Here is a 12,384-nt window from a genome sequence, read left to right as displayed (position 1 = left end):
GGGTTGAAGACTTATCACTCGTTGAACAAATGAGAAGTGTTGGGTTTGCCTCTGGTTGGGAGAGTGAATTGACGTTCTCCCTGTCCTCTGAGCAATGGAATCGCTCCCTCTTATTTACGCATAAATCATCCATGTCTTGTCGCTTACAGGAGTTGAATTATAAGATCCTTACACGTTGGTATAGGACTCCGGTTAAGTTGCACCATTTTTACCCATCGGTCCCCAACACCTGTTGGCATTGCCAAACAGAGGTTGGTTCCATGCTCCACATTTGGTGGGACTGCCCTGGGGTTGCCCCTTTGTGGCAAGACGTTTTTGCTCTGTATAATGCGCTTTACCGGTCTACTATATCTCCTTCCCCTTTGATTGCCTTGCTCTCTATATTTCCGGGCAGGATCAAACATGTCAAAAAAGGAGTACTTAGAACATTTGTTCTTTCTATGAGACAGATCATCCCACGTCAGTGGAGATCTTCGGACAATTTGCAGAGAATTACGTGGATTCGTGCCCTAGATGCCTTATTCAGGATGGAAGAGATGGAAGCCGAGGCCTTTAACCAAATCCAATCATTTACACTGACCTGGGAACCCTGGCAGCAATTTAGGAGCTCTTCTCGTTTCCAAACCTGGCTGGACACAGGTGATTGCACCTGGTCTACTTCATATGCTTTCGTGTCCTTACCCCTATTCCCACCCTCCTCCCTTCCCTCCCCTGTCTTTTGTTCGTCGTGTTGTGTTCTTGTCTGTCCCCCTGTCTGTGCTAGTTTAACGCTTTAGTCTGTTTCACTATGAGTTACATATTAGTAGCCCTTTGTTTAACTTGCCATAATTGAGTAACCTAGGAATTTGACCTAAGTTCCTATTACCTTTCCTTTCAGCAGTCAAGGAGCTTCAAGTCACACTTTTTGTACCTCTCATTGCTGAATCTCTCCATAAGTATTTATTTTGTGGTAATTGTCTTCTCTGGTCCACATTGTTGCGGCCCAGGGAGTTATGTTGTTCTCTGAATCCATCTGTGCACTTTATTTTATGTTTCACGTGGACTCGGAAATGGAGATATATTTTTCATACAATGTCATGGTTGCTATGTATGATTGTTTTATTTTTTCTATATAATAAAAATAGATTCAACACTAAAAGCGGCCAAACTAGAGACCGAGAGATTAATTGCCAAAGAGAGTAAAACTAACCCTAAAATGTTCTTCAATTATATAAATGTTAAAAAGTATAAATCTGAAGGTGTCGGTCCTTTAAAGAGTAATGAGGGGGGAGTCGCAGAGAGCAACGAGGAGAAAGCAAAGCTGTTAAAGGGGTTATCCGAGTTAATAAAAAAAAAAAAAAACTCTTAACCCCTTAAGGACGCAGGGCGTACCAGTACGCCCTATTTCCCGAGTCCTTAAGGACTCAGGGCGTACCGGTACGTCCTAACTTTAAATGCAGATTCCGGCACCGGGGTTAATGGGAACGGGATGCCGGCATCCTGTCACAACGCCAGGGGGGGTCATGTGACCCCCCCCCCCCCTATCGGCGATCGCTGCAAACCGCAGGTCAATTCAGACCTGCGGTTTGCTGCGCTTTTTGCAGTTTCTGATCCACGCGGTCCCTGACCGCGGCGATCAGAAACTTTAGTGTCCCTCAAACATAGATTTTCCACCCCCCCTGCACCCCTGCATAATTTTTTGCCGGCGGGTGGTGCAGGGGGGGGGAGTTGTGGGCGGTGGGGGCGGTGCGGGAGGCGGGCGGTGCGGCAGGCGGGATCGCGATCCCCCGCCCGCCTCCCCTTGAAAATTTGTTGGTGGTTAGTGGGTATACCAGGGTGCCAGTACATTGCTGGCACCCTGGTATAAACGGCTGACATCTGTGATGCGATGTCAGCCGTTTTAACCCTTTCCATACAGCGGTCCGTACGGACCGCTGTATGGAAAAAGTTAACAGTAAGAGGGAGCTCCCTCCCTCTCCCATCGGTGGGCTGCAGTACCTTTGCAGCCCCCCGATGGAGAGGGAGAGAGCCCCCCCGACAGCCCCGTCCTTACCCTTCCCCGTCTGCGAAGTTCAGACCAGTACTGAGCAGACGGGGAAGGTTCCCATGGCAACAGGACGCCGTCTCAGGCATCCTGCTGTCCATGGTGCTGAACAGATCTGTGCTAAAGGCAGAGATCTGTTCAGACAAAGTGTAAGTAAAATACAGTACAGTACAATAAATATTGTACTGTACTGTATTATACAGACATCAGACCCACTGGATCTTCAAGAACCAAGTGGGTCTGGGTCAAAAAAAAGTGAAAAAAAAGTAAAAATCAAAAAACACATTTATCACTAAATAAAAATGAAAAAAATAAAATTCCCTACACATGTTTGGTATCGCCGCGTCCGTAACGACCTGATCTATAAAACGGTGATGTTACTTTCCCCGCACGGTGAACGCCATAAAAATAAAAAAATAAAAACTATGAGAATATTGAAATTTTGCCCACCTTACTTCCCAAAAAAGGTAATAAAAGTAATCAAAAAAGTCGCATGTACGCCAAAATAGTACCAATCAAACCGTCATCTCATCCCGCAAAAATCATACCCTACCCAAGATAATCTCCCAAAAACTGAAAAAACTATGGCTCTCAGACTATGGAAACACTAAAACATGATTTTTTTTGTTTCAAAAATGAAATCATTGTGTAAAACTTAAATAAATAAAAAAAAAGTATACATATTAGGTATCGCCGTGTCCGTATCGACCGGCTCTATAAAAATATCACATGACCTAACCCCTCAGGTGACCACCGTAAAAAAATAAAAATAAAAACGGTGTAAAAAAAGCCATTTTTTGTCATCTTACGTCACAAAAAGTGTAATAGCAAGCGATCAAAAAGTCATATGCACCCCAAAAGAGTGCCAATCAAACCGTCATCTCATCCCACAAAAAATGAGACCCTACTTAAGATAATCGTCCAAAAACTGAAAAAACTATAGCTCTTAGACTATGGAGACACTAAAACATTTTTTTTGTTTTAAAAATGAAATCATTGTGTAAAACTTACATAAATAAAAAAAATTGTATACATATTAGGTATCGCCGTGTTCGTGACAACCTGCTCTATAAAATGACCACATGATCTAACCTGTCAGATGAATGTTGTAAATAACAAAAAAAAAAGTGCCAAAAAATATATTTCTTGTTACCTTGCCGCACAAAAAAGTGTAATATAGAGCAACCAAAAATCATATGTACACTAAACTAGTACCAACAAAACTGACACCCTATCCCGTAGTTTCTAAAATGGGGTCACTTTTTTGGAGTTTCTACTCTGGGGGTGCATCAGGGGGGCTTCAAATGGGACATGGTGTCAAAAAAAACAGTCCAGCAAAATCTGCCTTCCAAAAACCGTATGGCATTCCTTTCCTTCTGCACCCTGCCGCGTGCCCGTACAGCGGTTTACGACCACATATGGGGTGTTTCTGTAAACTACAGAATCAGGGCCATAAATAATGAGTTTTGTTTGGCTGTTAACCCTTGCTTTGTAACTGGAAAAAAAATATTAAAATGGAAAATCTGCCAAAAAAGTGAAATTTTGAAATTGTATCTCTATCATTAAATTTTGTGCAACACCTAAAGGGTTAACAAAGTTTGTAAAATCTGTTTTGAATACCTTGAGGGGTGTAGTTTCTTAAATGGGGTCACTTTTATGGAGTTTACACTCTAGGGGTGCATCAGGGGGGCTTCAAATGGGACATGGTGTCAAAAAAACAGTCCAGCAAAATCTGGCTTCCAAAAACCATACGGCGCACCTTTCACTCTACGCCCTACTGTGTGCCCGTACAGCAGTTTACGACCACATATGGGGTGTTTCTGTAAACTACAGAATCAGGGCCATTAATAATGAGTTTTGTTTGGCTGTTAACCCTTGCTTTGTAACTGGAAAAAAAAATATTAATATGGAAAATCTGCCAAAAAAGTGAAATTTTGAAATTGTATCTCAATTTTCCATTAAATCTTGTGCAACACCTAAAGGGTTAACAAAGTTTGTAAAATCAGTTTTGAATACCTTGAGGGGTGTAGTTTCTTAGATGGGGTCACTTTTATGGAGTTTCTACTCTGGGGTGCATCAGGGGGGCTTCAAATGGGACATGGTGTCAAAAAACCAGTCCAGCAAAATCTGGCTTCCAAAAACCATACGGCGCAACTTTCCCTCTACGCCCTACTGTGTGCCCATACAGTGGTTTACGGCCACATATGGGGTGTTTCTGTAAACGGCAGAGTCAGGGCAATAAAGATACAGTCTTGTTTGGCTGTTAACCCTTGCTTTGTTAGTGGAAAAAATGGGTTAAAATGGAAAATTAGGCAAAAAAATGAAATTCTCAAATTTCATCTCCATTTGCCAATAACTCTTGTGCAACACCTAAAGGGTTAATGAAGTTTGTAAAATCAGTTTTGAATACCTTGAGGGGTGTAGTTTATAGAATGGGGTCATTTGGGCGGTTTCTATTATGTAAGCCTCGCAAAGTGACTTCAGACCTGTAGTGGTCCCTAAAAATTGGGTTTTTGTAAATTTCTGAAAAATTTCAAGATTTGCTTCTAAACTTCTAAGCCTTGTAACATCCCCAAAAAATAAAATATCATTCCCAAAATGCTACAAACATGAAGTAGACATATGGGGAATGTAAAGTCATCACAATTTTTGGGGGTATTACTATGTATTACAGAAGTAGAGAAACTGAAACTTTGAAATTTGCAAATTTTTCAAAATTTTTGGTAAATATGGTATTTTTTTATGTAAAAAAATTTACTTTTTTGACCCACTTTTAGCAGTGTCACGAAGTACAATATGTGACGAAAAAACAGTCTCAGAACGGCCTGGGTAAGTCAAAGCGTTTTAAAGTTATCAGCACTTAAAGTGACACTGGTCAGATTTGCAAAAAATGGGCAAGTCCTTAAGGTGAAATAGGGCTGAGTCCTTAAGGGGTTAAAACCCATCTGGATATACATATAATTTGGTTAAGCTAGATTTCATCAAGTTAAAACCCATATGTCCACCTTTTCATGGTTCTGTCATTGCTTTGTTTACATGCTGAAGTACATGCTGAGGGGGCGTATAACAACAAAGCCTGAGCTCTGCCTCATGAATATTTGTGGGCGTGAACAATCTGACCTTCCCCTCCTGCTCTGCACATCCTAAGTTTGCATAAACCAGTCACATGATCATCTCCTAGCTCACACAGACAGATCATCCTGTCACATTGCAGAAACACAGGCTCTATGTATCTAAGCTCTATGGCAGCTCTGTGTATCTAAGCTCTATGGCAGCTCTGTGTATCTAAGCTCTGAGGCAGCTCTGTGTATCTAAGCTCTGAGGCAGCTCTGTGTATCTAAGCTCTGAGGCAGCTCTGTGTATCTAAGCTGTATGTATCTAATATAGCTTAGATAGATATAGGTGTCATATATGACACCTATATCTATCTAAGCCATATTACAGCCATATCTATGTTGACTATATACTATGTAGTCACTGTCCCCCCTCCCCCCATACACAATGCAGTGTCCCCCACCCCTCCATACACACAATATACACAATGCAGTGTCCCGCACCCCTCCATACACACAATATACACAATGCAGTGTCCCGCACCCCTCCATACACACACAATATACACAATGCAGTGTCCCGCACCCCTCCATACACACACAATATACACAATGCAGTGTCCCCCACCCCTCCATACATACAATGCAGTGTCCCGCACCCCTCCATACACACACAATATACACAATGCAGTGTCCCCCACCCCTCCATACACACAATGCAGTGTCCCCCACCCCTCCATACACACAATGCAGTGTCCCCCACCCCTCCATACACACAATGCAGTGTCCCCCACCCCTCCATACACACAATGCAGTGTCCCCCACCCCTCCATACACACAATGCAGTGTCCCCCACCCCTCCATACACACAATGCAGTGTCCCCCACCCCTCCATACACACAATGCAGTGTCCCCCACCCCTCCATACACACAATACACACAATGCAGTGTCCCCCTCCCCCACCCCAAACACACAACAGTGTCCCCCACAATACACACAATGCAGTGTCCCCCACCCCTCCATACACACAATGCAGTGTCCCCCCACCTTCCTCTCCCCTGGAAACCTCAGAGCCCAGGCAGAAGCACATGTCTTTACTCTCCAGTGTAAACAGCAGGGAGGGCGGGTCTTTCATCTGATTGGCTGTCCTGACTTGCCTTCTCCCTTTTATTGGCTGAGCTGCTTGTCCTTCATTCCTGCTCCTGGATCACAGCAATACAGCGAGTGGCAGCACCTGGGTAACCCTTTCCTTATCAGAGCTCTCCTGTGCACTCTTTCAGTGCAACACAGGAGCTTCTGTTTTGCACAGTAATGACAGCCCTGCTGCTCTATTGATATGCTAATGAGATTGCGGCAGCCAGGGAGAGAGGGGGCGGGCACCAAAGGCTCTGACGTCTCGTTTACAGAGCTGGGCCACTCCCTCAAGCAGGGAGAAGCTTGTAAACGAGACGTCAGCACCAGAGAAGGGTTGATGACGTCGGGGGTCACATGACCCAAATCAGCAGTGTGGAAACAGCGCAAAATCAATAAAGTGAGTACATTAGAAATGTATCTTTAATGATGTATAAAGCAGCCCTAACACATATTTTTTTAAGTCGGATAACCCTTTTAAATATTTTTTTCTCCAATATATTCACTGAGGAAAATAAACTGTCAGATGAAATGCTGAATGTTGAAATAAATTCCCCATTAAAAGTGCCCTGTCTGACCCAGGAAGAAGTACAACAGCGACTTAAAAAGATCAAAATAGACAAATCGCCAGGACCGGATGGCATACACCCCCGTATCCTAAGGGAATTAAGTAATGTCATAGCCAGACCCTTATTTCTGATATTTGCAGATTCTATACTGACAGGGAATGTCCCACAGGATTGGCGCGTGGCATATGTGGTGCCAATATTCAAAAAGGGTCCAAAAACAGAGCCTGGAAACTATAGGCCGGTAAGTTTAACATCTGTTGTGGGTACACTGTTTGAAGGTTTTCTGAGAGATGCTATGTTAGAGCATCTTAACGGAAATAAGCAAATAACGCCATATCAGCATGGCATTGTGAGGGATCGGTCATGTCAAACTAATTTAATCAGTTTCTATGAGGAGGTAAGTTCTAGACTTGACAGCGGCGAATCAATGGATGTCGTAGATCTGGACTTCTCCAAAGCATTTGACACTGTACCACATAAAAGGTTAATATATAAAATGAGAATGCTCGGACTCGGAGAAAACGTCTGTAAGTGGGTAAGTAACTGGCGGAGTGATAGAAAACAGAGGGTGGTTATTAACGGTACATACTCAGATTGGGTCACTGTCACTAGTGGGGTACCTCAGGGGTCAGTATTGGGCTTAATTCTCTTCAATATATTTATTAATGATCTTGTAGAAGGCTTGCATAGTAAAATATAAATTTTCGCAGATGACACTAAACTGTGTAAAGTAATTAACACTTAAGAGGTCAGTATACTACTACAGAGGGATCTGGATAGATTGAAGGCTTGGGCAGATAAGTGGCAGATGAGGTTTCCCACTGACAAATGTAAGGTTATGCACATGGGAAGGAATAATGCAAGTCACCCGTACATACTAAATGGTAAAACACTGGGTAACACTGACATGGAAAAGGATCTAGGAATTTTAATAAACAGCAAACTAAGCTGCAAAAAACAGTGTCAGGCAGCTGCTGCCAAGGCCAATAAGATAATGGGTTGCATCAAAAGGGGCATAGATGCCTGTGATGAGAACATATTCCTACTACTTTACAAATCATTAGACCACACATGGAGTACTGTGTACAGTTCTGGGCTCCAGTGAACAAGGCAGACATAGCAGAGCTGGAGAGGGTCCAGAGGAGGGCAACTAAAGTAACAACTGGAATGGGGCAACTACAGTACCCTGAAAGATTATCAAAATTAGGGTTATTCACGTTATAAAAAAGACGATTGAGCGGAGATCTAATTACTATGTATAAATATATCAGGGGTCAGTACAGAGATCTCTCCCATCAGCTATTTATCCCCAGGACTGTGACGAGGGGACATCCTCTGTGTCTGGAGGAAAGAAGGTTTGTACACAAACATAGAAGAGGATTCTTTACGGTAAGAGCAGTGAGACTATGGAACTCTCTGCCTGAGGAGGTGGTGATGGGGAGTACAATAAAGGAATTCAAGAGGGGCCTGGATGTATTTCTGGAGTGTAATAATATTACAGGCTATAGCTACTAGAGAGGGGTCGGTGATCCAGGGAGTTATTCTGAAGCCTGATCGGAGTCCGGAAGGAATTTTTTATTCCCCTAAAGTGAGTAAAATTGGCTTCTACCTCACAGGTTTTTTTTTGCCTTCCTCTGGATCAACTTGCAGGATGACAGGCCGAACTGGATGGACAAATGTCTTTTTTCGGCCTTATGTACTATGGTGGTGGTGATACCCATTATGTTTATATTTTTTGTTATTTATGTATTTATTTTTTTATTCTATGGAAAGGGGAGTGATTTAGACTTTTATATATTTTTTTATATATTTTAAACCGGTTTTTACTTTTTTGTTATGATTTTGAAGCTCATATTTAAATTCTGAACATTCATGGATTTTTTTTACATCCATTTAAATGTTAGCATTGTTAATTTCTTATGTTGGCCTGTCATCTGCTGTCCAAAATAAGAATTGCAGCTTTAATGCCCTGGGTCTATTCAGCGAGACCCAGGGTATTAAAATCAATTAGAGGATGACGGTAAGAAGCCCGAAAGCGCGAGCTTCCAGGTTTTTCACACTTTAGATGTCGTGATCTCACTTGATCACGGCATCTAAAGGCTTTAATTACCGCAATCGTCATTACTGCCTGTCACGGTTGTTAGCCACGGGTCTCTGCGGCACGTGCGAGTGGGCACCATGTTTGCCCATCGTTCCAGCACCATACATGTATGGTGCTGGTAGCGAAAGGGCTGACAAGTCAGATAGGCATGGTGATGGGCAACAACATTTAGGGCATGTATACATAGCCAGGGACTGTGGTAGTGACAAAAGGTAGACTAGAAGCTTCTGTTTTAGATAGGAGCAATTTGATTCTACCGATTGATTATTTGTCATGAATTTCCCAGAAAATTCAGATTCTAATAAACCTAAAAAAATTTGTGATTCATTTTGGTGAATGAGAGAGAGACCTACATGTAATACCCCATCGGAAATAAGATGTGCAAGCTGGTTCCCTTCCATAAAGGACAAGAGTACTGGATGTACAAATATAATGCTTCTGAAGAAGACATACACGTTAGATCTCTTTCCAAAAGGACGAGAGAGTAGCTCAAGGTAAAAAAAAAATGCCCTGGTTAGCTAAGTGTCCTTGGTGGGTACGCTTTGTCATTAGGGAGATCAACAATTAGTGTTCTTTTCTTTTTTGTACAACAGCCTGTCAGCCTGTCGGATCCGTCCTGCCGCTAGTGCACGCGTGCCCCCGTGCCCCCGGACTACCGCTCCGGCCCCATTGACTATAATGGGGGAGGGCGGAGTTCCGGCGGCAGCACGGCAGCAAATGCCGAGAGGCGGACGGAATGAAAGTATGACATGGGAACTCCGCCCCACCCCCATTATAGTCAATGGGGCCGGAGCGGTAGTCCGGGGCCACGTGTGCAATAGCGGCAGGAGGGGTTCCGAAAGGCTGTTCACCCACCGGAGTTCCTTGCTGCTAAGACTTCATGTTCTGAGAACTTGCTATAGATGTAATAGTAGTAATAGAGTGGATATATACACTTTAATAAGGTGACTTACAGGCGTTCGTTGTATAATGTTCCATTGGTCCAAATCCAGGCTTTATTATCATCTGTATTTCTCAGACCGATCCAGTAATTGTCTAAACCCTTAACCCAGAGCAAAAAATTCTGTAATAATAAAAAACAGATCTTAGTTATTACACTTAATTTTATGTCAACATAAACTAGTTCCAAAATCCCCTTCAGGACCAAGGTCAGAGTTGTGTCCAGTTCTGGCTTCTACTGTATGGACAGGTGTTAGCTGTGTGAGGCTACCTTCACATCTGCGTTTTTGCTTTAACTGTCAGGGGATCAGCAAAAATCCCATCCGGTCAATAATACAAAAGTTTACATCGGTTCAGAACAGATCTGGTTGTATTATTTCCAAAATGAACAATACAGATCCAGCACTAAAACTACTGTACGTCAATGGGTGACGGATTATTGTCCGAAAAAACGGATCAGGCACAATTGACTTACGTTGTGTTTCATGCTGGATCAGTCTTGCTCAGTGTCCCAGGACGCACACAAAAACGCTTGCTTGCAGTGTTTTTGTGTGCGGCATGGGAACGCAACGAAACAGAATGGAGAGCATTCTGGTGTACTATGCTCAAGTTCAATCAGTGAAAATAAATAGGGAGAAAACTGAAGTCTTTTGCTGCGGTTTTGAGATCCTGTGAAGGATCTCAAAACCGTAAAGCAAAACACAGATGTGAAAGTAGGTTAATACAGCTGATACTCGCAATATATGGGGCAGTCACAGCCCATGAGCCTGCTACATACACTCCTCATGCCCCTCAGGTTTATAGTTACCCCAAGGTGCATGAAGGGGTTAAACTTTATTTAATTATTTTTAATAATTCCACACAGCTATCATTTAACCACTTTTAACATGCTTTGGTATAGTCAGTATATCAAACATGTATTGCCTGACTGTAACTAACTTAAAGCCATTCTATTACGCTGCACCTTCACCATGACCTCAAAGGCATACAGCCATAGCGGTCCTGGAGTCCTGGGGGGGGGGCTTTGTTAGGCCTCTGGCAGCCACTGCAGGTGTCTTAATAAAGTCGGCATGATTTAGCTTTTTTAGCAAATGAACAAACAAATCTACAGGAGTACAGTAGATATGTGCCAAAATAATTTATGGTAAATGTGTCATTTGTGAGAGGCCATATCCATCCCATTAAGGAGGACCTGTCACCACTCCTGACCTGCCCGTTTTAATAGCTTCATGCATTCCCCATGTAATAACAGTTCTGAAGCATCTAGTCTTATAGCTCTATGTTGTGTGTGTTGTGCCATTCCTTTATTATTTCTACTAAAAGTTATGAATGAATTGCTATTAGTCTTAAGTAAGGGTACAGAGGGGGGGGTAACCGGTTGGGGGGGGGGGGCCCTGCACAGTGACAATGACAGCACTAACTGGATAGAGTGAGTTTGTGCAGGGACACACCCCCAACCGGTCCCCCCCCCCCCCTCTTTACCCTTACTGCAGACTGCTAGCAATCCATTCATAGCTTCTAGTAGAAATAATAGAGGAATGGTACAACATACATCCATAGGAATAGAGGCTCCAGAACAGTTATTACATGGGGAATGCATGCATATATTAAAACAGGCCTGTCAGGAGAGGGGACAGGGCCTCTTTAAACACCATCACTTTTCAAAAGTAGCAAGGGAAGCACAAGTCAATAAAACGTTGCAATTTTTTTCCACAAATGTGGCATGCATCAAACTTTTTTGCTTTTATACACCGGGAAACTGATTTAAACCCGTTAGTAAATTCCCCCCGTGTGTCTACTATACAGTGATTGAGCTTCATTAACCTACGATAACTAGAAAACCTATTTGGATGTATAGGGTATAAGTGGCTGCACCTGTCTAGAATACAGTGGTGTGGTGCTCACTCTATGCGAATCGCCCCGCTGCCGCAAATGTAAATAATATTATGGAGTAAGGTCAAAGTGGAGGGCACTCAGTTTACCTGGGGTTTGGTATTTGTACAATATGGGTAAATACAATATGGGTGTGAATAAATACCAATGTATGACAGTATACTTAAAAATAGATATTTATTATGATGAGATATAAAAATATATAAGGATATATAAAAAAAAGTATTGGGAATGGATGTGGAGCAATAAGGATAAAAATAAAAATAAGAATAAAAGTAAAAAACTAAAATATATTCAAGAGTGGTAGATTCAATGTTCAAGGTTGGATCCAGAATTGGGTAATCCAAGTGTCTCTGAAAAGTCCTATCTTAGAGTAGAAAGTTTGTACGTGCAGTTGTTGGAATCTATAGTGTTGCCTGCATCGATGCTTTCATTTCCTCCTGTTTGTCTGCTTGGGAGCAGTGTCTGAGGTTTGGCAAAGAACCCTTCTGCTTATGGGTAAGTATATTGTCTATGGCTGCAGTGTGATTTCAGGGATCGTGTTCTTTGCACTGTGTGTTTGTTGTTAGACAGTACGGATCCTTCTTTGTGCAGTCACGATACTAAGTAACATTTGGTATGGTATTTTCAACGATGTGAATGCAATCAGTTACATAGAAAAACACATTGTAGCC

The 12,384-nt window shown here is 42.5% G+C and overlaps 1 protein-coding gene across 4 annotated transcripts in view; it reads right to left on the bottom strand.

Annotated features, from left to right (window-relative positions):
* The window catches only part of LOC121003990 (C-type lectin domain family 2 member B-like), a 56,472-nt gene that overhangs the window by 16,072 nt on the left and 28,016 nt on the right, over positions 1 to 12,384 (bottom strand). For all 4 annotated transcript variants that reach the window (XM_040436002.1, XM_040436001.1, XM_040436004.1 and 1 more), the window contains one exon: positions 9,832 to 9,941. In XM_040436002.1, the coding sequence (XP_040291936.1) occupies positions 9,832 to 9,941 (110 nt within the window). The remainder of the gene's footprint in view (positions 1 to 9,831; positions 9,942 to 12,384) is intronic.

This window comes from Bufo bufo, chromosome 6 (assembly GCF_905171765.1).
Source record: "Bufo bufo chromosome 6, aBufBuf1.1, whole genome shotgun sequence".
In the NCBI taxonomy this organism is placed as follows: Eukaryota; Metazoa; Chordata; class Amphibia; order Anura; family Bufonidae; genus Bufo; species Bufo bufo.
This window is presented reverse-complemented; position numbering and strand designations above follow the sequence as displayed.